This window comes from Python bivittatus, unplaced genomic scaffold, assembly GCF_059951505.1.
Source record: "Python bivittatus isolate LINGU-HERP-01145 unplaced genomic scaffold, Pbiv_v1 ctg000310_np1212, whole genome shotgun sequence".
In the NCBI taxonomy this organism is placed as follows: domain Eukaryota; kingdom Metazoa; phylum Chordata; class Lepidosauria; order Squamata; family Pythonidae; genus Python; species Python bivittatus.
In genome coordinates, this window is record NW_028277054.1 from 1,701,408 (window position 1) to 1,725,312 (window position 23,905).

The 23,905-nt window shown below is 53.4% G+C and overlaps 1 protein-coding gene across 1 annotated transcript; it reads left to right on the plus strand.

Moving 5' to 3' along the window:
• Positions 1–3,048: 3,048 nt before the first annotated feature.
• Positions 3,049–23,557, plus strand: DACT3 (dishevelled binding antagonist of beta catenin 3). Its single transcript, XM_088139772.1, has 4 exons — positions 3,049–3,354; positions 20,359–20,470; positions 20,661–20,819; positions 20,972–23,557. The coding sequence occupies exons 1-4, from the start codon at positions 3,136–3,138 to the stop codon at positions 22,621–22,623; spliced, it is 2,142 nt and encodes a 713-aa protein (XP_087995898.1). The 5' UTR covers positions 3,049–3,135; the 3' UTR covers positions 22,624–23,557.
• Positions 23,558–23,905: the final 348 nt, after the last annotated feature.

Consider the following 23,905-nt stretch of genomic DNA (forward strand, 5'->3'; position numbering starts at 1 on the left):
GCCAGAGCCTCCATCCCAGACCCCGGTCCTCCTGCTTAGGAACCAGACAGCACATGAAACGATCTGGCCCTGGAGATTTTCTGTGGTTGCTCTTCCGCAAAGGCCTGCTGGAATGCCTCCATACTTGGTGATGAGGTTACTTTGAAGGAGAGAACGGCAGGAGGACTTTCCACCCTGGCTGTGGCTATAGCAACAATGGAATACAGACAATAACATTTGCATGGATTTCCCCCCCCCCCAAATCACTTTTTCCAGAACATCCTCTGCCGCACGTGCCTGAACGTGCTTGAAAAACCTGGACGCCTGCAACGGAGTCAGCAGCGTTGGGCTTTAAGAAGGCAGGACAGCGCATTCCTTACGCTCGGAGAGGGATGCTCGGATCTGCGAAGGACCCAACCGCCAGCAGGCTCCATGCGTCACCGCCACTTCCCACTGATGTGGGTTCCAGATGTGGAGACCGAAACGCACTTTGCGCTGGCTCGGGCACTGCCGAGAGCTAGAGAGGTGACGGCAGCCGCTTAAAAACTGGATGTTGGACCTGCTAGCCTGGTATCTGTCTTGGGGGAAAGGCGTTGCTGGGGTTTTATTCTGGATTTGCTGCCGGGGAGGTGGGTGCCCCTGGGTTGGGTAGCCAAGCTGCCTGAGGTCAACTTTTGGGGGAGGCTCTCGGAAGGGCGTCTGGCACTGGGTCGGATGGACCCACCGTGCGAGGCTCCTTGGCACGTGAGTGGCCCAAGATGGTGATGCGAAGAGAGCATGATTCTTTTCACTACAGCTCGCCAGAAGCCTCAGAGGGACTTGTTCCTCCTATATCCTTCTTTTCCTCCCCACCAAGGCCAACGTTGCTATTTCTCACTGTCCTTAGCCAAGACTGCCAGCATCCTCCCCCCCCTGCCATTGCCATGGCTACCCGCTTCTCCATCACCATGGCTACCTCCTCACACTATTATTATCACAACCATTTATAAACCACTGTTGCTACCCATCCTTGTCACTGTCACTGCTGCCAGCCCCTTTCTCCTGGCGGTGAGAACATCGCTGTTCCCTGGTAGCCGTGCCAGCCTCCCCTCCTCAGGCAGCTCGTGTTACTTTCTCTCGCATAAGAATAACCCAAACGCCAGTCCCGCTCGCCCCGTGGCTCCTCTCTAGTGGACGAGGTCTCCTTGATCTGGCAGAACGGAGTCCCTTCGCCAGCCACGGGTTCCCAAGGTGCGGCAGACACCGCCTTCCATCCCCACAGCAAACGCCAATGCTGTCTGGGATGATGGGAGTTGTAATCCAAAACGCCAGAAGGCATTGGGAGGGGAGGCAACTCTAGCCAGTTCAGTGTCTTCTGCCGCCCCCCCCCCCCCAAATGCCCAGAACTGTTCAAAGGGCTGCTGACCAAGACGCTCCCCAAAGTTTCCCAGAAAGCACCAGTCTGGGGGCTTCAGCCAGGGTGACATGCCACCTGCAGGGGGCGAGCCTTTCCTTCTGGAGAAGTGAGCCCGGGGTCTGCCTGCCCATCCTCCAAACAGCCTTGAGGGGGGACCCCAGAGCTGTAGGGTTGCCAAACCATCATTTTTAGCCTGAGAGGACGCATTTGAGGTTCAAATGCTTGGGCCTGGCCCCCCTGCTTTTTGGAGCTGAGGCTCCGGGGTGCTGCGTCACCGAGTCAGCCAGCCTTCCCCAACCTGGTGCCCTCCGGGGGTCTCTCCACTGATAACTAGCACAGAGAAGGGGGTGAACTTGCTCCGGCCTACCCAGCGGTGGTCGTCTGAACCTGCAGAGGAACATTTTCCAGGACTGCTGGCGCCTAACAGGAGCCTCGCCTAGGGATCAGGTCAGCTCTGCAATCCATTATTTCAGGATCCCTTTCCAGCAGGGCCGCAGCTGAGCTGATCCCTTGTACCGAGGCGGTTGTGGCCCCTTCAAGACCAGCGGGTGCGTTCCCCGAAAGCTTTTGTGGATCGCAGGAACAATTTCCCGCCCAGACCTTCCAGCCCCCCACGTTTAGGGAAAAGCGAGAGGATCCCCTGGAAGCTGCCTTTGGCGGGTGGGGGGGCGGTCCGCTTGAAAAAAGTCACTCTCGGCACGCTTTTGGACAAAAGAAATTAGAGGAGCACGTTGGGAGGGAAGGCGGGGCGCCGTCTTGGGGCGGGGGGTCCTCGAGGCTTCATTCATTCAGAAAACAAAAAGTCGGCCCCAGACGGGCGGCCAGAGACGGCTTCACTTCGGTGGGCGGGGCTAGATTTTTATCAATGAGAAAGCGGAGGGGTTGGGCTGGCAGGGGGCGGAGACATGCAAATGAGCTGGCAAATGATATTCCTGGGGTCCGGGCGCTTGAAATCCGGGGGGGCCTCAGGAACGGGGAGGGCGGAGGGCTCCCGGCCACGGATGACCCCAAGGAGCGAGCGAAGCCGTTTTTCCAACGCAGCTGCCTTATAAGTGATTCAACGTCCAGGATGTCGGTGACTCCAATCCAGGGCGCGGCCAGCCAGGTAAATCGAGCCCAGCGGACCAATAGAGGAATCGCAGGGCGTGGCTTCCAGATGAGGTAGTGAGGGGAACCAATGGCTTGAATCAACGGCTCGGTTATGCAAATCAAGGACTTGCATTCGGAGAGGGGCGTTTTATGCAGATGAGGCCCAGCAGGTGAGTCAGTAGCTCGGCTCCGCGGTGGGAGTATGTAGATCCATTCCCCGCTGCCCAATAGCTTGCGGCGAGGGCGGGTCCAAGCGGGTGAAGTTATCGCGGGAGAGCCAATGGCTGGATTTCAGGGCGAAGCCATGCAAATTTAGACCCCAGGTAAGCCAATGCAAGATCCCCACCGCGAAGGGGCTTTGTAAATAAAGGGGAGCCGGGCGAACCAATGGCTTCGTTCGATTATGCGAAAGAGACGTGCGGCGAGGGCCCAATTGTTTGAATGGGAGGAGTGGCCCGGAGCCGCGGAGGGCCAATGAGCGGCCGAGTACCCAAATCAGTTTCGGGCGGGCGAGCCAATGAGCGGGGCCATGCAAATGAGGCGGTGACAGCGCCGGAGCTGCAGCAGCCGGAGCGCAGCGGCGCTCGAGGTCTTGCGCCGCTGCGCTTCCTCGGCGCCGGAGTTGCAGCAGGCGCCGCCCGCGGAGGGCTGGCTGGCGGCCGGGCGGCAGGATGATCCGCGCGTTCTCCTTCCCCGCCAGCCCGGAGCGGGGCCGCCTGCGCGCCTGGCTGGAGGGCACCCTGGCCGGCTTGTGCGAGCTGCACTTGCTGCGGGAGCGCCAGGAGCGCCGCGTCCGGCAGGCGTTGCGCATCGCCGCGGAGTCGTCCGGCAAGCAGGGGACCGGCGAGGCTGGCGGCGGCGGCGGGGAGCCTGCCCCGGAGGAGCAGCTGGTAAGCCACGAGCGGAGCAAGCCGCCTTAGAGGCTCCGCTGCCGGCTTGGTCGCCCCGCGCTCCCTCGGCACGGAGCGCAGGCGACCGAGTCGGCGGAGGGGCGCGCCGGATTGGGACCGCCGGGGGGAGGCGGGGGCGGCCGGGAAGGCGAGGCGAGCGGGCAGCCGCAGCCCGCCCCCTCCGGGGACAGGACTTTGGGATGCCGCGGGGGTCCTCGGCGCGCGCCGCCCCGGGAGGCGGCTCTCCCGCGGGGAAGGGGCGTCGGAAGAGCCCGCGCTCCCGGCAGGCCCGCTCCGTCCCCCCGTCGGCGGCGGCGGGTGCCTGAACCGGCCGAGGGGGGGGGCGAAGGATCCCGGGTCGCCTGCGCCCCAAGCCTTCCCTGGGGCCGCCGCGCGGGGTCCTTTCTCTGCAATCGGATTAATGGGTCTGGGGGATGGCAAGGATGGAGCAGGAGCATGCGCGCGTCCGCGGGATGGGGATGGAGAGCGGCGCCTCCCCCGCCCCGCCCCTGAGGGTTTTGCCGAAGAGGGCAGCCGCGCTCCGTCGCCTTCCTTCTGGGTGGGTCTGGGCTCCGCTGGAACACATCGGAGAAGCCCGGCTCGCCCCCCGGCTCGCCCCCCGGCTCGCCCGCCCGGCTGGGTCTTCTGTCTGCACCGCGGGCGAGCCAGCCGGGGCCGCCGATCCATCCGCCGCCGGCTGCATTTCATCCAACTCCGGGAGCGCGACGCTGCTTTGCTCCGAGGGGGCGTTTCTCGGCGGGCCCGGCCGGCGGGGCGCGACTGGAGCGCCTGTGGAACCCGAGCCCGGGGGGCCTTGGGTCCCCCTCCTACCCCAGGCAGGCTCCTCCCAGATCTCTAGGACTACACCTCCCATCCTTCCCAGTCGAGCTTACCTGGGGTGAAGGGGCCGACCGCGCTCTGACGCCGAGAGGAGTCCCCACGGGACGGGGAAGACGGAAGCAGCCCGTGGCTGGAGAAGCGTTTGCGGCCCCGAGCTCCCCTTTTCGTGCCCAATGAAGGTTCCTAAAGAGGGAAGCGATCCCCCGCCCCCCGCCCCCCCCCCGTCACATGCGAACGGAGGAGGAATCGAGGCGCCTCCGAATTAAAACGGCAGCCAGCGAGGCTCGACCGCTGCGCTAGGAGACGAAGGAGTTTGCATTCGGTGGCCCGTTTGGCATTTTTTGGTTTGTTTGTTTGTTGCTCTTCAGAAAGGGAAAACGTCCCAAGCAGATCCGTTTCCTGAAATATGGGGCGGCAGGGATCCCTGGAAGTTCTCTCTCTGGTTCAGAGGAGGATCCTGTAGATCAGTGTTTCTCAACCTTGGCAACTTTAAGCTATGTGGACTTCAACTCCCAGAATTCCCCAGCCAGCCAAGCTGGCTGGGGAATTCTGGGAGTTGAAGTCCACATAGCTAAGGTTGAGAAACACTGCTGTAGATTCTTTTCTTTCCCTCTGCATCATCTCAGAGCAGATTCCTCCCTCTTCAGCCCCCTTTCATGGTTTCCTGTTGGGGGAGTCCGGATGGTCTTGTGTGGTTACCGGAGAGCAGGCACCGTGGACAGCCCGCTTTAGGGGACCCTCCAGCCCCCAGACTGGCCTTGCTCCCCTGCCCGTGTAAAGAAGACGGCCATGCAGGATTGAGAGACTGGCAACCTGGTGGCTCTGAGGTTGAACACAAATGACCGATTTATCTGTTGGGTTGGAACAGAGTCAGGCATTTACTGGTTTTAAATCAAAGGGTTTAGCTCTTTTTGCCTCTCTCCCTTCATTTTTCTTTTTCTTTTTTAAAAGGAGTCAGAAAATGAACGTCTGATTTAATTAAAATTGTTGGGGCTTAAACAAAATTGCTGTTAAATGCTCAACATGTGCTCTGGTAGGGAAAAATTGATACAGTAATCTTGTTTACATTTTGGGGGGATGGATTTGGTATATATGCATGCCACAAAATAATAGCTTTTCCTGGTGGTCTCCTATCCAAGCAAGGATCTCCGCAGGATATGGTCAAGAGAGTCAGGATGGTGCAACTGTAGCTTCACTTGGTTTTTGTGTGCCTCTTAAAAATGGGCAGAATTTTGATCACACAATCATGGCTGCCATCGTGATGTTTTTGAGCATATCCTGCGGACCCCCCGCATCCGTGTACTAACCAGACCTGATCCTGCTCACTGTCCAAGCCCAAAAATACATTTATCCCGACTTACGATGCACAGAGATCAGTTGTATCAGTAGTTAAGTACATGGGCATTGCCTAAACACACTCGTAAATACTTCGGCATTCCTCTCCTGACTATATTTAAATCAGTGTTTCTCAACCTCAGCAACTTTAAGATGAGTGGACTTCAATTCCCAGAATTCTGGGAGTTGAAGTCCATTCATTTTAAGGTTGCTGAGGTTGAGAAACACTGATTTAAAGGAAGAGAGTCTGAGTTGCTTTCTCCGCCCCGCCCCCCCATATAAGGCCCTGCTAGACTACAGCAGATGTGGATGACTGTGGATAAAGAAGAGATGTTTCTAGAACGGTCCTTTTTCATTTGGGGCAGAAATAAGGCAACAATTTAGAACGATGACAGCTCGCCTGAGTAGATGTTCGTGTCTCAACGCCGGTGACCCTGACCGGCCAGGTAAAGAAAGCGCCTCGCCTCTAACTGCTCTAGGACTAAACTGATCCCATATCCTGAAATGCACTGCCGGATTCCTTTAGCTTCTGCAAAGTAGAGACAATACTTTAAAACAGAGTGTTGACCCCACTTTCTTTTGAGGCATTGCAACAACAGTAGCACCTCCAGGCCAGGTTTTCCATCCATCTCGCCTAGGGGCCCTCTTTTCATCCCATATCTTGGGTGCTCCCCGTGACACTAATTATGATCCTGTGTAGCCTTTGGCGGTGTGTGTCGTGCTGGCTGGGGAATTCTGGGAGTTGAAGTCCACCCATCTTCAAGTTGCTGAAGTTGAGAAACACTGTCCTAGAGGAACCCTGAAAAGACCTAGGAACGTTTAGACCTAGGACATGATAGCTGCCTTCATATACCTGAAGGGCCGTCACATTGTAGAGGGTTTGGACTTCTTCTCGCTTGCTCCAGAGGGCAAGACTAGAACGAAGGGGATGAAACTTAAGGATGTGGGTGCAGCTGAGATATTAGGAAGAACAGATTTTCAAGGGGAGGCTGGATAGTCATCTAGAGGGGCGGTGTAGGGAATCCTGCAGGGTGCAGGGGTTGGGCTGGATGACCCCTTAGATCCTTCCCAACTCTTCCTCTACAAACGACTCTTCTGTGAGTCGTTTGTCAACGTACCGTGGCCAGCCAGGCTCCCTTTGTGCGGCTGGCACGCAGCGGCAGTCGCGGCCAGATGGAAACTCGGCCACTGTTGGGTTAACAGGTGACACGGCCTGTAACACACAGATGGTGGCTTGTGGAGAGAGATTGCAGTATTTCGCTAGAAGTTCTATGTCCGTGCACAATGAGAGCCTATATTCTCTGCCTGCTGAATAGTGTTAAGCACAAGGACCGTTTGCTGTTGTTCCTGGTAGATAATTCCTTCTTTGAGAGAGCCGAAAAACCATGCTGCTCCTCCTTTGACTAGCTCCTGGGCTGAACTGGCTCCCTCCCGTCCTTGCTACCCATGTGCCCCTGGTTGGGGTCTGAAGAGCCGTGCTGGAGGTAGACAGGGAGATGTCTGGAATTGGCGCGGTTCTGGAATAAACCAGAGCCAAGCACCCCTGAGTGGGCTGAATGCATGAGATGTCTCTTGATTTTCCAGCAAAACGCCTGGTGCTTTGAGATCTGTTGGATTACAATCCCTGTCACGCCACAGCTGAAGGGGATAGGAATTGTAGTCTACTATACCTGCAGGGCATCCTCCTGGGAATAGGTGGCCTAAGGGCATCACGCCAAGCGCCTTGTGAATAGCAGATTAACTAGAGTCACCTCCACAGATCTCTGAGCTTGGCTGTTCAATACGGTCTGCTAAACCTCTTTGCCCAACCGATGAAACTCAAGTGTTTCAGGGAGGGGAAGGGTCTCCTCCCACCTCTTGGACTATTCTGTTTGCCTGAGTTGAAAGGGATCGAAGTAGCCAGCCGCAGCCCATGTGGAATCGTCTCATGTCCTGTCCCTGGAGAATGACTCGGTTGAAACCAGCCCGCCCAGAGAGACAGCAGGCACACTCCTGATGGAGTGTTTGATTAAACTGCCAGGTCTTTGCCTACCAAGAATATCCTCTAGAACAGGGTTGCTCAACCTTGGCAACTTTAAGACGGGTGGACTTCAACTCGCAGAATTCCCCAGCCAGCCTTGCTGGCTGGGGAATTCTGGGAGTTGAAGTCCACCCGTCTTAAAGTTGCCAAGGTTGAGCAACCCTGTTCTGGCTGGGGAATTCTGGGAGTTGAAGTCCACCCGTCTTAAAGTTGCCAAGGTTGAGCAACCCTGTTCTGGCTGGGGAATTCTGGGAGTTGAAGTCCACCCGTCTTAAAGTTGCCAAGGTTGAGCAACCCTGTTCTGGCTGGGGAATTCTGGGAGCTGAAGTCCACCCATCTTAAAGTTGCCAAGGTTGAGCAACCCTGTTCTAGAACTACCTAAAATTGCTAGAGTTGGGGGAGAGGGGTGGTCAGAGATGGGTTAAGGAATTGCTCTCTCCCCTCCCCTCCATCAGGCCTCCCCCCTTCCCAAGCATTTTAGCTTTAATGCCAAGGGCTGCCTTGCTGAGTCAAGACCACAGGACAGGGACAGGCATCTTGGTCTGGCTGGTCCTGCTTTGAAAATTAGCAGCTGCGGGGGGGGGGGGGGGCAGAGATCTGTGTTTACCTTCCCGAATCTGAAGCCCTTCCCCAGCCCCCCATGACGCAATGGCTGTTGCCAGGTTTTGCTAAAGCAAAGCTGGTCTTAATTCATCACACCGTGGTTTTATTTTTATTTTTTTGCCCGGCTGCTTGGGAGAGGCAGACTGGCACGTCCACCCCGGTAGCCAACTTCTGAGACCTTGGACTACAACTCCTATCTTCCCCAGCCAACACAGCAACAGTGATGGGTCTTAGAGGGCAACCTTTTAAAGCCCTTTATAGCCAGAGGAGGAGCCCAGGACCGAGAGCTGAAGCTTGCTGAATAAATTCGGCCGTTATCTGCGCGGCTTTCCTTCGTTTCTTTCAACACGCTTGGTTTAGAAGTCTGTGAGAATGGCCCCCGCTCACGGGGGGGGGGCAGGCCAGCCAGGCACCAGGAAGGCCGTGTCAACACCATAAAGCAGGAGGCGCTTTGCTCGGATGATGAGGGGGAAGCGGGATAAGATGGGAAGCTCTGGAGAAGGTTGGGGTAAGGTCAACACCGAAAGTATGGCAGGTATGTTGCACGGGGGGCCGAAAGAGCAGTTGGTGGGGAGGGGGACCGGGGACAGGCAAACAGGCACGAAGGGACCGGGAGGGAAGGGCCGTTGGGCAATCGAGGGCAGGGCGTGTAGTGGGAGCGAAGGTCGAAGTACCACCTAGAAACCTTGGATTAGATGTGCTCCGTTTAGGGTCCCCAGAAAAGCTGCAGCTGGAAGGAGACCAGAGCTTTGGCCCCGGGGTGTGGAGGTTGCTGAAGCTTGCGTCAGTGTTGCGGGGGGTCAAAAACATCAAGATGGTGACCATAATGCATCTGAAAAAAAGGCAGGGCTTCAATCGTGTGGCCCTAGCTGCCATCTTGACGTTTTTGACCCTCCATCCCGCAGACACCCCGGCCTCCCTTCCCTTTACGTCGGGGCACTGGTTGCACTCGAAGAACAACTGAGCACGGGGCTGCATTAAACCATGGTTTGCATAAGCATGGCTTCCTAAATGAACCACAGCTCACACCAAACACAAAGCTACATGCCCTAGCTGGCAAACCTCAGGTCTGGTTCATGCCACAACCTCAAACTATAATGTTATCTGGTCAGCTGTGGCTTAGCCTGTTGTGTGAACATCGCCTCTGTTTAAGTGGATTAAATACCTCCTTTTTCTTCCCCTGTTGGATCTCTTGCCTGTTTCTCAACTGTAGGCCCTTTGGGGAAAGGGTTTTATTCTGTTTAAAGAATCCCATTCATGGGAGGCGAGGTGCACATCGAACCCTAACAAAGGAAGGCCGTGGTATTAAACTAGTATCGGTTCTGTTTAATGGCAGGAGCCCTGAAGTTGGACCATTCAGAAGATCACTCAGGGTAACTGAATTTCCCCTCGTCACCCGTTCAACGCTTTGCTAGATTCACTGGCCAAACGCTCAAGAAAAGGTTTTACGCGTCAGGGGTCCAAGAGTTGTGGTCCAAGGCTCTGGTGGGAGACGATAGGAGAGGAGTGGGAGTAAGAATTCTTGGGGAAGGGGGTGGGAATCGGCTCCCCCAAGCCTCTTTTCCAAACCACCGTGTAGCCTGTTTGCTCAGCTTGGATGATTTGATTGCAGAGGGATAGTTGCTCTCTCACCGTGTCCCCTCCTGTCTGGAGCCTTATCTTGGAATTTATGATGGTTGGGGAGGAAGAGGGATGGGCCGCTCTTCCCAAACGTCTGACTCACGGAGCTTTATCCCCACACCAGCCCATCGGAACCGGGAGGCTTGCACTCCCTTGCATTTTGCCCCCCGGCCCCACCTTCCAGCCTGAAATAGGAAGGGGGTTCTTGGAAAAGGCTGCAGAGGTGCTCGCTCCAGTTTGGGGTGTGGCTGCAAAGGGGACGTGGTGGGATCCGTTCAGCCTGCTTGCAAAGCAAAACTACTCAGGGAGGTTCCCAGAACGGGAGACCGAATTACGTCACTGCAAGCGGTGGATATGAGATCTCTCTCTTTCTCTGTCTCTCTCTCTCTTTTAAAATGGTCTCTCATGCTGAGCAAAATAAAACAAAATCCCTGCAGCCGGAGCGACTGAAGATCCAGGGAAAGGATTTCAAGCAGTCTTCCTGCGGCACTAGCTTTCTACCTGCGGGGAGTTACGTGGGGCATTACAAAGAAAGGTGGTTATCTTTTACTGAAACTGTGATATAAAGGATTTCATACAACTATATTTGCATGAAAAACCCATGTGTGCGTGCGCACATTACAGGTGTGTGTGTGTGCATTACTATAACTATGTAGCAATTGCATTATTTTTTTTCTCTTTCTTGTTTGCTTGGGCTGGTTTGGCATTTTTTTTCTCTTATTTTTTTCTCTCTGTTCCGTTTTATTAACTAAATAAGGCAGAAAAACTCCACCGCCCGCTTTCTACTTGCAGGCAGTTGTGTTGTGTTTTGCTTAACACAGCGAAGCCTTCAGCGATGACATCCCAGCTATGAAGCGCGGCAGTTGGCCCCACGCGCCAGGGCCCGGCGGGTCCTCCTGCCGCCCAGCTAGAGAGGCCGAGTGAGCCTCGGGCACGCTCTCCTCCCTTCTCCACTTCGAGGAGAATCTGTCGCGGCTCTGCATTGTCTCTTTCCGCCCGTATTTACAGATGGTGCGGTGATTCAAATCTTCTGGGATGGCATTATGAAAGTTCAGACCTCTCTCTCTCGTTCTCGCAGCCACCCACCCTCCCTCCTGTCTCTCTCTCGCAGCATAAACTTATGCGGGTGGAAACGTTTTGAAGTTCAGCTGTGAATGCGTACACATAAATTGTTTGAATTTGGACGCTAGAGATGGGAATTCCAGCCAGAAGATATTTGCAGTTCAAACTTCCACTCTTAAAAGTTCTCCGTGGATCACTTTTCATTTCTAGGAAACGGGCAACGAAAAAGGGATGCTGTACCTGACTGGAAGGGAGAAACGGTTATTTCAGGTTCCTAAATTATAGCTTGGAAGACTAGCCGGTGATCCCAACTTGGAAGTTTCGCGAGAATGGCCACCCAAACTTACGTATTTTTACCCAGAAACAAATTCCAATGGGTTTGGTGCCCCACTGAGATAACTGAACACAGGATAACCATTTGCAACCCTTCCTCTAAGTGTGCAAAGCTCCTCTGTGTCTATACCCCAGGAAGCCACGTTTGCCTGATATTTAATATTTTTTCCTGCCTTGTCCTGAAGGCCTGTTTTAGCTATGAAACTCAGAAGCCTGTAGGGCAGGGATACATTCTCCCAAAGATAAAGGTCTGAAGCTTTTAGCAATTTGTATCATGCGCTCCACTCAGCCCAGTTGGACACTGAAGATATTGTGACTGGTCCAAAGTCAGCCAGTGACCTCCATGGTGGAGTGGGGACTTGGACCTGGAGCAGGAAGATCCTAGTTCAACACCTTAATCCAGTGTTTCTCAGCCTTGGCAGCTTCAAGATGTGTGGACTTCAACTCCCAGAATTCCCCAGCCAGCCCTGCTGGCTGAGGAATTCTGGGAGTTGAAGTCCACACATCTTGAAGCTGCCAAGGCTGAGAAACACTGCCTTAACCACTACATTACACCCATCCTCTCTTGTACTTTCTTCTTTGTTTCCATCATATTTTGAGATGTTTTAAAAATATGTTTTCAGGTCTGCTTTTTACCAATTGTTGGGTGACTCTCCTACGTTTGGCCGGGATTTTCGCTGGCTTCTATCGCAAGTTGTCCTGTAGTCACTAAAAGCGAGGGGGAGCACATACTGAAAAGTGTCTTGGATTCGTCCTTGGCACTGTCAGCTGGATCTCCGGAACTGGGAGAGAATTTTGCCAGTAATAACAGAACACTGTTGCTGGTCAGGGCAGCTGGCCTAGGATCAAGCCTTATCCTTGGAGATCTTTCTAAGGGAGGAGGTCCTAATGGTCATTCCTGGTATGTTTCATAATCCCCAGCCAATTGCTAGTTGGCTGATGGGAACTGTAGTCCCCAGGAGGGCCCCCAGACAGGGAATGTTGTGTGGTCGGCTTGCAGAAGTGACGTTTCTAAGATCCGTTCCTTTAGCCGACAGGCGTGTTGTTAGTGCAAGAAGGCAAAGGGAACAACATTATTCCCAAAGATGGTTTTCATGGTATTAGCTGTCTTCCTGAATCTGATCTTTGACGCTTCCAGGAGGGAGACAGATGACAAGGAACAAAAGAAGAAAATGCAAATTTCCTCCATAATTAAGAACAAAATCCAAAAGAGGAGGTGGGAAGCTTTGTAGAAACCGCTTCAGTGTTTAAGCCAGGGGTGGGGTGGGTTTTCTAAATATAATCAGGGCAAAGAAGATAACACCAGGTTGACATGGATCATCAGCGAACAATGGAGACTCTTCCATGGGTGTTTCAAGGGAATTTATGGCATGGTAAAATGAGATTGGCCCAGGCCAGCCTTCCCCAACCTGATGCCCCTCAGATGTGCTGGACTTCAATTCCCATCCCTCCCAGGAAGCCTAATCAAAGGGTGATGGGAGTGGGAGTCCAGCCCATTAGGAGTGGGCCTGGTTCAGAAGGAGGTGCCTGGTGCTTCCAGGATACGGTTAGATGTTTAGAAATCCTCACCGGTGAGGACCATCTATGGTTTGGATTCCAAAACATTTGACAGGGATCAAGGAAATGGTTCGGCCCCAGGGAATCTTGTGGGGCCGTAATAAGGAGTAGGATAGCGTTTTTTCCATGCCGAGAAAACAGAAAGGTTCTAAGGTGCAGGAGAAAAGGGGATTTTGCCTGTAGAAGAGTCCTGCCCTATCTCCAATCTGGGAGGAACGCTGGGGTTGAACCAGCCTACTTTGCAGGCAGCTGATTGGGGAATAGAGTATTATCTATTTGACTTTCTCCAGAAGCTTAAGGGTGCTTTGATCTCCACAATGATCTTGTGAGATAGGTTAGGCGGGGGGGGGGGGGGGGGGGGAATTGCCCTAAATCACCCAATCAGCATCCATCTTTGAGAGTAAATTGCACCCAAGATCTCCCAGGTGCTTGCTCAACACCCTAACCTCAGCTGACTTGCCCTTTTTCCAGCTGCTGGCACTATCATGCAATCTTGCATGAGAGCTTGGGAGGATATTCCCCTTTTGTAGAAAAGGCAGACTCTCCCAAGGTTTGAGTGGGCAAGTAAGGACATGGAAACTTCATGAGATTTGATAGCATGGCTGGCTGGGGAATTCTGGGAGTTGAAGTCCATGTGTCTTAAAGTTGCCAAGATTGAGAAACACTGCTGCATAGGAGCTTAAAGGCCAAAATGATTGTTAAGGAAGAAAGCTTTTGTGGATCCAGTTTGCTTCCTTGGATATAAGGTGCAGTTTTCCAACAGCCTTAGGGCTGGTGATTAAACTTGGCGTCTTTTGCATGCAAAGCTGGGGCGCTCTGTTGCAAAAGGCAGAGCTGACCTACTCAGAAATGACAAGCAGGACGCGGTGAAGAGATAGGTGTGTAAACGGGCTGATGGTAAAGCCAGCCAGCTTGCCAGTCATAGCTATATTTATTTATTTACAGAGCTTATGAGCTACTCCAGTCCAACCAGTGTCTAACTGGCGTCCGGTTTCTCTACTCTGTAATCTGTTATATGGCAGAAACAGTGTTTTCAGTTTTCTTAGTTGGGTTTTTTTCACCTTGGGGATGCTGGCATTGAATTCTTTTGGACTTATTTGCTCCCTAGTAGTATATCTAACCACTGAATATTTTGAGTGGGGACTGACTGATGCGTCGCAACTCAAGGCCTTCTGAAGCATTCACAGTGTCCAAAAGTCAAGGGGGTGCGATGCAATCAAACACCCACCCCTTGTTTACACCCGTCACATGCATGATGTACATAAAAAGGGTCTGGGTGTTGAATCCACTGTCACAGTTGCCATCTTGACTTTTTTGACCCCCCCAGGCATCCATCTGAATGCATTAAGCACCTTATCTCCATGCTTGCAACAGGCTGATATTTTTAATTAGTGGTCATTAAACCTACTCTCTAATAAAATAAAACCACAGAAGCAGCTTGGCTTTGAAATCGGAGCAGCTGTTGCCAAACAGAGCCTGTGTCCTCACTTGAGGTCCTGCAGGTGTGTTGGATTACAGCTTCGCTGTGGCTGTGCTGGCTGATAATGATGGGAGTTGTAGTGAAGCACAGCTGGAAGGCACGAACACAGCTTAGCAAGCATTCTTTGTTCAGGGCTTGCTTTGATATTTCTCAGCGGAATATTTTAAGTTGTGTGTTTCCAGGCTCGGCTTCTGCAGTCTGCTGGCCATCAGAGACATGCCTTCCGATGAAAGAAAAAGCTGTAAAACCTTGTTTTTGGGTTTTTTTTTAAAGGTGGCCATCTTTCAGCTCAGGCAACCAGAACTGTTTGAGCAAGACAGCTGAGAAGGCCTTGTAGACTCCCTCCGTGACTCCTTGCCACCGAGAGAGATGAGAGAAATGGTCGTTCTGCTGACCAGGATACCAATAGCCTCTTTTGTTAGGAAGAGCACAGAGGCAAAAACTACCATTGTGGTGGGAACTGTGCAGACAGCCAAATCCATAAGCCTCCTGCCTTTGCTCCTTCCACTACAGAGCCTCAGGGCAAAACTTAAGGATCCTCCCAACAAGGAAAAATAACCCATTTAATTTAAAGAAATCACACTTAATCATGCCCCCACCGCCCACCACATGTAACCTCTGTTCCTGCAGAGGGCAAGCGACTGTGACAGCCTTGGATTTCAAAAAATAGTGATTCAAACTAGGATAAAATCTGTGAAGATAAGCAAGTGAGAAGAAAAAAGGTTTGTCTTTGGGGCAGAGCTTGGTGGTGGGATGGTGAAGGATTAGTTGGTTCCCTGGTCAAGCACATCCTTTTTATTCTGCAGGATTTTGCAGGGAGAAGGAAGGGGAGTTTCTGTGAATTTGCAGATCTGGGCTGCCTTCAGAACATCTTACATCCCGTTCTCAAATTTTGCTCTGCCACAACCCCTTAAAATGATAAATGCCTTGGTGTGACCTGCTCACAAACAAAACGAAGGACTTCATTGGGTTGTGGGTTGAATAAGAACAAAATATACCACTTATTTTTAATCACCCACATTTCATCTACATATCAAATAAACGGTGGCAGAACATTGCAACTTCTCATCCATTCAGCTGGAAATAAACAGTAGAGCAATCAGATTTAAAGCCGTATTTTTAATGGGAACCGTGAGCTTGCTTTCTTTTGCGTCATTCCTGAAATCTGGGTTTTAGTTCTGGGACACTCATTCCCATGCCTTGTTCCTTTCTTGTTCACTGACTTTGGATCTGTATTTCCTCTTTCTAGCAGTAACTGTGAGAGAGGCTGACTTTGCTGTCAGCTTGTCCAGGCAAAGTGGGGACAGACCCTGGTTACAATCTTGTTTGTTGTGTGCAAGCCCCCTCAGTGATGATCTTCCCCAAATCTCCCCAGGAGTTCATGATCCACAATTTGAGATAGTTTGCCTTAAACCGCTCAGCATAGCTTTAAAATAAATGTATAGCTTTTTCCTTGGGATTTTTATTTTTCCCCCTAAAAACAAACACATATGGAGCACCCACGAGGTAAAAGAAATGAACGTTGTAAGATGCTACTCAGCCAGCAGCAAAATGTTCCCATTCTACTTATAGGAACATCTGCCGTCTGTAAAGAGGAGGCGGCGGCTCTGGGCCTTAGGGAGAAAATACTGTAAAGTTGGGTTTCTATTTCCACCTTTACTTTCTATTTTCTTGCAAGGAAACAGTACCGCATTCTTGCAATAATTGTTGAAAGTCTCTCTTGTAATAGCTTCCTGATGTTATTCTACCTTTCCCCTTTAAAAAACAAACAAAAAAATCTGGTTATTCTTACTTCATTGGTTTTATGAAAGGGCTTTTCTAAGTAATTATGCCTTAGCTGCCGTTCCAAGTACTATGGTTTCATCACAGTTTTACTGTGGGAGATGCCCAGGGAAAGATGGGCATTAGAAGAAAAGCCAGCCACGCTCTTGTGAAAGGCTTGCAAAGATGATGAAACTGACAAGCTGGGGTTGTGAAATTGACTAGCAGGAGGTGGAAGCACCCAGAATAGGCTGGACAGAAAAGGAGCTTTTTCCTTGAAAAGGACACATCTACTGTGGAGTCCTTGGGCTTCTCTGAGCCTGGTTCTTTTCTTGCAAACGTTTCATTACCCAGCCAGGTAACATCTTCAATGGGATGAAGTACTGAAGTACAGTGGTACCTCTACTTACGAACGCCCCTACTTACGAAATTTTTGAGATACAACCAGCTCCGGCCCCAAAAATTTACCTCGATGTGCGAACTCCGCCTCGAGGTACGGCCATTTTTCCACCCTGATGCGCGGTGCGCGGGCGTTTTTCTGCCCTGATGCGCGGTGCGCGGGCGTTTTTCTGCCCTGACACGCGGTGCGCGGGCGTTTTGCCGCCCTGGCGCGCGGGCGCTTTCCGCCCCTGATGTGCAGCGCACGGGCGTTTTGCTGCCCCACCACGCGGCGCGTGGATGCTTTTCCACCCCTGACGCACGGTGCGCGGGCGTTTTGGCGCCCCGCTGCGCAGCGCGCAGGCGCTTTTCCACCCCGACGTGTGGTCCGCGGACGCCAGAACGGATTAACGGTAATTACATTGAACCTTATGGGAAAATTTGCTTCGGGGTGTGACCAGATTCGGAGGGCGGAACGGATTAACCGTATTTACATTGAACCTTATGGGAAAATTTACCTCGACTTGCGACCAACTCGACTTGCGATCAGAGTCACGGAACGGATTAAGTTCGTAAGTAGAGGTACCACTGTACTTCAATGGGATGGGAAGTACTGAAGATGTTACCTAGCTGGGTAATGAAACGTTTGCAAGAAAAGAACCAAGCTCAGAGAAACCCAAGGACTCCACAGTTCAACCCTGAGCTACGCATATTCACCTCAATTAGAAACATCTACTGTATAGCAAATAAGCAGGAACAAAGGGCTGCAAACCTATTTATGTTTGCAGACAGAAAACTGGGTTATAAACAAGCCGGAGAGCCACGGCACAGCAGTATTTCTCCGGCAGTTGCAAAACGCTTTTGTGCTTCCACGATAAGCATGGAGGATAATGCAGTGTTCTATCTAAGCCACAGTTGTGTCCGGAGATATCCCTGGCTCCACAGGACCGCACACGTGGAGGAGGCTCCAGGACAGATCCTGCTTGTACGGTAGTGAGAAAAGTGGATCCATCAGGTCCGTTAAAAAACTCAGCCAAACCTGAAGTGCCTGTCGCTCAGAGGAAATGTAGAGAAATACAGAAGTGAGACACAGAGTCTGTAATGCAGTGTTTCTCAACCTAGGCGGCTTTAAGCTGTGTGGACTTCAACTCCCAGAATTCCCCAGCCAGCAAGGCTGGCTGGGGAATTCTGGGAGTTGAAGTCCACACAGCTTAAAGCCGCCAAGGTTGAGAAACATTGCTGTCATGAGTCAATTGAATGCAATCTATCCATGTCATAGTTGACTTGAGACCCCTCTTTTGTGCACACCCTTGCCAACACCATCATGACTTTGTATGCAATTTGGGCCCCCAAGCTTACAGCAGCGGGGTGGATCTTAGCATGAACAGCTGTATCTTCATGCCATAAAGAGATCTGAGTCTAGCCTCAGCTGCTGCCTAAGAAGAGCTCTCAGAGCGCAGTGAAACTGTCCTAGGAGGGGGAGAAGAGAGAGACAGAGAGGGTGGGAGACAGGGACACATCTCCGAATCTGACTTGCAGAAGGAACAAAGTCACTCCAGTTTGTTAAAAGTTTTGAAGGTATCCAGCCTCTCCCTTTCAGGGACGTCTGCCAGGTCCAGAGAAATGCATCTAGGATAAACTCAACTGCACCAGGTGAAAAGTAAGCTAGATGTAAATGTTGACAGGTGAGGCTGTTCCTTCTTGGGCAGGGGGAAGCCCTTTTACAAGCAGGAAATGCAAAACCTGTAATCCCCATGCACGTGGCAACTTTACAGGGCCGTACTCCTTTATCTATCCTGACATGCACATCTCAATGTCCTCCCATTCAGACCAGGGAGCCGGACGTTGCAACTGGCCCCCCACGTTTTCATCATGGGTGGGGCAAGGCGGTCCTGAGCCCGCATGCATCCTTAAGTGTTTGGTATGAAATGAGCAATAAATATTGCCTCTATAAAGATACAGGGACAGACAAATCCTACGGATTACAATGAATAGATAGTCAAAAGGGGGCCCTCTAGAGCAGTGTTGTCCAAACTTGGCCACTTTAAGATGAGTGGACTTCAACTCCCCATGGCTGGCTGGGGAATTCTGGGAGTTGAAGTCCACTCATCTTAAAGTGGCCAAGTTTGGACAACACTGCTCTAGAGCATGCAGTGTGAGTTATTATATGACACGCACCCACATAAACATTTCCCTTACAAAATCTGGCCCAGCATTGGCTTCTCTGGGCCTCATCTGCATGGATTTGATGTTTGTGAATACCGGCATATCTTAGCCAAGAGCTTGGGTGGAGTGTCAGGAGGTTCTGTGCCCGATTAGGAATGGATGGCCAAGATCTGCACGGTAGCAAGGCAAGAAATGTCAGAAGAAAGTACAATTCACATGACTAGAAGTCCATTTGCTAGGTGGGACAAAAGCAAGCAGCTACTGATAAGACGGGCCCTTGAGATGTTTTCTTCTCTTTTACCTCATTTGGGCAAATTGGAAGCAAAACTCCTGCTGTGAGCAACAGCTGATAGGGAGGAGACCGCAGAGCAGAGCAGAGCAGACGTGGATGCACAAGCAGGGCTTCAGGAATCTGCCCAACCCGTCACCACAGACTGGATTAAGGATGCTCCAAATTCTTCCCCAGCCTGTCTCCTTCTTTATGTACCTTCTGTGAATCTCCCTGATTCCCCCTCCGATCAGACCACAGGCAGAAAGGTCTTTTCTAAGCCTGGCGATGCAGGTCTCAGCTCCAAAACAGCTGGACTTGGGGTAACCTGTAACTCTGTGAAAAGGAGCCCCAGAAAACATGCAGCTGTTCGTGTAGTCGGGGTGAGAAAAGGCCACACAGGTTGCGTTCTCCACCTGGCCAATGATCTCCTCAAGGTTATTCCTCCCTCGCTGGGGGCAACAAGTGTGGACTTGCATTTGCCTATCTTTGGCCGGGATCACTTTAGATCCCGGCCAAACCAACCCGCTCCCTCTCCAAAAGAGCACCGCAGATACACGCCATAAACACGTGGGATGTGTACAAGGGGAGCAATCTTAAATATATCTGGCCAGTATAATATAATGTAGATGTGTTATCTCTCCTCCTTTCTCCCTCGGCCTGTGTCTGGTGGACTGTTCCTTCCACCGACTCCCACAAAGGTTGGTGTCACTTCCCTCAAATCTTTGCAGTCTCCCATTAGATTGGCTTGATGGGAGGCCTGGAAGTCTGTGGTCTCTAACAGACACTACTTTGTTACTGCATGCACATTGACGCACCTCTACAGGCATGCACACACACACACACTTTATTTTGGTAGAGTGAGAATTTCGAGTTTTCCAGACTGGACTTTGAGTGATGTTTCCAAATGAGTTTCTTTTGTCCCTGGCGCAACCCTCTGTCTGAAGGTCAAAGGCTGCACCATGGCTTGCTCTGTTTCCTTCCTTTCCCGGTCACTCTCTCTCTCTTTCACACACACACACACACGCACACACACGCTCTTCTGGAGCCTGGAATTCCAAGTTCCATCTGGCTGCAATACTAATCTGTGTGTGGACCTCTGACCTCGTCTACGCCCAGGGGTCCTGCCCATTGACTCGACCTCTGGTTGTCAGGGAAAGATGTCGCATCAAGGAGAAGGCACACTGCTCTCCAGAAGGTCTAGTTGCTTCTAGAGGTGCGATCTCCCCACTTGGGCCTACCAAGAGATTTGTGTATGTCTGAGTAGAGAGCAAGAGTAATGGAAAAGTGAGTGCTTAGGGGTCCACCTGCCTTCCAGATCACAGGGCTAAGCGACTGTGCTGTTTTCCCTGTCCTTTGGGGGCTGCAGCAAGGGGAACCCCACTGAGTATCTGCTGGGGTTTGCCCTGCCCCCTTGTGCCCATCCTGTGCTCAACCCCGTTCCCTACATACAAGCGGGCTGCACCCAGGAACCGGGTGCTCAGCCATAGGAGGTTGGAAGGGAAACCACCTTCAGGAGACCGACGGGGCAGGAATACCCGGTTCTCCGAGAGGCCAACCGATGTTCCTTCTGCTTTGTAGGATGCTCTTCCTGGCTTGATGTGGGAAATGGAGCAGCAGCTGGGCTTACTGCGACTGTACCCCGAGAAGACGTGTGGGGAGGCAGTCGAGACCGACAGCTGGCCTAGTTCAGGTATGGGGAGGAGAAAGCGCGGCCCTCTGCTGTCACAAGCAGAGGCCTGATCCAACGGTCAAGGTTTCTTTCCCTCCTGCTTCTTCCCTCCCCGCGTGGCAGGTGGGATCAGGGGGCATCTGGCCTTCTTTGCTTGGCGGGAAAGGGGGCCGCGGGAGGCCAGTAATCCTCGGTGCCAATTCCTCGCCAGGTTTCCACGAGGGTCCGCAGTCGGCAGTGGCCTCTGATTCACCCGCTTCTGGATTTGAAGATTCCTCTTCCAGCTTCCCGTCCGCATCCGGGTCCTACTCCCGGATCAGCCATCCGGAATCCCGCCCTGGCTATTCCAACGAGCGCCCCAAATCCGTAGGTAGGTAAGAGGAAGAGGGGGTGTGGATCGGCACCTGGCTGGTCCTGGGGGCGGGAAGGTAGGCCGATGCCCCGAGAGAGCCCCAGCGTTCACGTCTTGGGGGCCCGGCTCCCCACCTGCCCAGCTGTGTCCCTCTCTTTCGCCTCCCGCAGGTGACGTGGCCAACAGCAGCAAGGAGAGGGCCCACCGGAGCACGATGCCTCGCTCCTTCTCGGCCCCCTACGCCACTTCCCAAGACCGCCCCGCTGAGCCACTGCCCGCCTGCTTCCCCCCAGACCCCTTCCTCTACCCTAGCCCCCTGCACGCGGTGGCCCTACAGAGCCCCTTCTTCCAGAGCCCCCTGTACGAGGACCCTGCCTTCTCCTCGGCCGCTTCCCAGGCCTTGTCCTACCCAGCAGACCCCGACGGCAGCCTGGAGGCCTACGGCAACGAGTTCCAGCTCTACTCGGAGGCGGCCTCGCAGGGCCAGCGGGTGGAGAGCTACATTTCTCGCCTCCTCCGCCGCCGCAGCCAGCTGGTGAGGGGCAGCAAGCCCCGGACCAGCCTCAGCTCAGAGCCGCCCACCAAGGGCGGCGTGGTCCGGCAGAGCAGCCTCTGCAAGAGACCCACCGAGCTGCTCACCCTGCAAGCGGACCGCAGACCCCCCCCGGCCATGGAGAGGGGCAGCAGCGCCCCTTCGCCCTGCAGCCACGAGGCGGGCGCCGCCGCCGCCGCCCCCACCCGCGTCTGGTCCTCCTGGGATGCTGCGGCCGAGAGGACTTTGACCACCAAGGCGGCGGCGGCTGAGGACTTCCACCCGCCTCCTTCCAGTCTCCGGAAGCCCCCCAAGCTGCAGGCCTTGGCCCAGGCGAGGCCCCCCTCCGTAGACCCCTACGACACGGCCTACCCCTCGTCCCCTCTGCTGGACAGGGAGGAGGGCGCCTCCCGGGGAAACGGCCAGGGGCCGCTCCCCTACGAATCGGAGGAGGGGGGCTGCCTGATGGTCAAAGCACAGTACATCCCCGCTCAGCAGCCCCCCTGGGCCCAGCAGGCGCACCGGGCGGGCAGGAAGAAGCCCCCGCCCCTGACCAAAGGCCGCTCGGTGGAACTGTCGCCCGAGCGGGTCCCTCTGCTGGTGCGGGAACGGCCGCGGGTTTCGGCCCCCGCCAAGAAGTGCCGCTTTACGGACGAGGGGGGCGAGGGGGCCGGCAGGAAGGGGGCCGGGAGGAAGAGCTCCCCCAAATCCAAGAAGGCCGCCAGGTCTCAGTCGGAAAACAGCCTCCTGAACAAGTCCAGGGTGAAATACGGGACCACCGAGCGAGAGGAGCCGGCGCAGAAGCCGTCCCGGCAGCGTCGGTCCCACGGGAACCCGGCCGGCGGCTACCGCAAGTGGCGCTCGACGGCGGAGATCTCGCAGGAGGAGCTGGCCCCCGGGAGCGCCCTGGAGCCGCCGCGGGGCCAGCAGGGGCTAGGCCCTGCGGGGTGCGGCTACCCGGGCAGCGATTCCGAGTGCTCGGGCGAGCCGGCCCGGCGGGCCCCCGTCTGTCACCTGGAGGAGGGCCTGGTCGGCGGAGACAGCGAGTCCAGCCTGAGCGACGGAGACTCGCCGCCGCCATACAGCAGCGGTGCCTCCAGCGACACGGACGAGAGCGGCGGCCTCGTGTGGCCCCAGCAGCTCTCCCCGCAGCTGGTGTCGGCCTCCGGGCCCGGGAAGGCTACCGGCGGGCAGCCCAAAGTCTTCGTCAAAATCAAGGCCTCTCACGCCCTGAAGAAGAAAATCATGCGCTTCCGCTCCGGCTCCCTCAAGGTCATGACGACGGTGTGAGGGAGCGCCGTGGCCCCCGCCACATCCCGCTGGCTCCCCACCCTTTCTGGGGGCCCGAAGGTTCCCCTCAAACGTGTCTCATCTTCCCTTTCGGCTGCTGGCCTCCGGTTAGGTTCCCATCCAGGCTCAACTTCACTTCTGGGCTGGAAGTAAAAACACTGTGGAAAAAACGACGCTGCCCGGGATGAAATTGAGATTTGGTACCGTCCTCCTCTTCCCCAGCTGCACGGAAACTGCTGAGACTGCGTCTTTCTGGCTCCCTTCTTGCTAACTCCATCCATTCTAAAAGGAGAGGTATTTATTATGGGTTCCTTTTCTTTTCTTTCTTTTTCTTTCTCTGTTTTTCTTTCTCTTTTTCTTTTCTTTTCTTTTCTTTTCTTTTCTTTCTTTCTTTCTTTCTTTCTTTCTTTCTTTCCTTCTTTCTTTCTTTCTTTTTTTTCTTTCTCTCCCCTCCCTCCCTCCCTCCCTCCCTCCCTCCCTCCCTCCTTCCTTCCTTCCTTCCTTCCTTCCTTCCTTCCTTCCTTCCTTCCTTCCTTTCTCTCTCTCTCTCTCTCTCTCTCTCTCCTTTTTTTTTTTTTTTAAACAGACTTCTCAGAGTCCAAGTTTTGTTTTAAAACTCTGGAAATTGAATCCACCCTGCCGGTCTTGTATACCGATATTTCTTCTCAGTGCGTAAATAAAAACCCATGGTTTTGTTTGTGTGTGTTTTAGTTGAAAAATTACTTGACTAAGCCTTTGGACCAGCAACGTGGGTCCCAAAAGGATCACTTCAAAAACCAGGATTCAGAGGCCACAACTTTAAGGAAAACCTGCAGCCAGAATATCCTTCCTACCAATGCGCCCTCCCTGAAAGTGCACCATGCTTCCTCTCTGGGTTGACCTGGCAACTGTTTGGACTAGAAGGGGGCATGCTGGACCCCTAAGGCTTCTAGGGATTGATCCCCACTTCAAGCTGGAGAGACATGAACTTCCTGTTTTAGCACATAAACCACAGCAGTCCAAATCTTAGTGCTGCCCATTACTTAGTGCAGCCCATTGCTAAAGTTTACGCGCTCTAGCAAAGAGCCGAGAACTAAAGTTGAGAACTTCGCAAGGCTTAAACTCGTAGCTTGTTGATCTACCTAGGATCTTAGCAGGATCGCCAGTGTTCTCTAGATTTTATCCGTTCAGCCAGAGGATTTTCTAGCTGGGGACTTTGAAGGAGTCTGAAAGAGAGAGCGAAGCTTACGATGGTCACGCTTAACCCCGTTGCATCTTCGGTCAAAACCATTTTGCAGGGTTT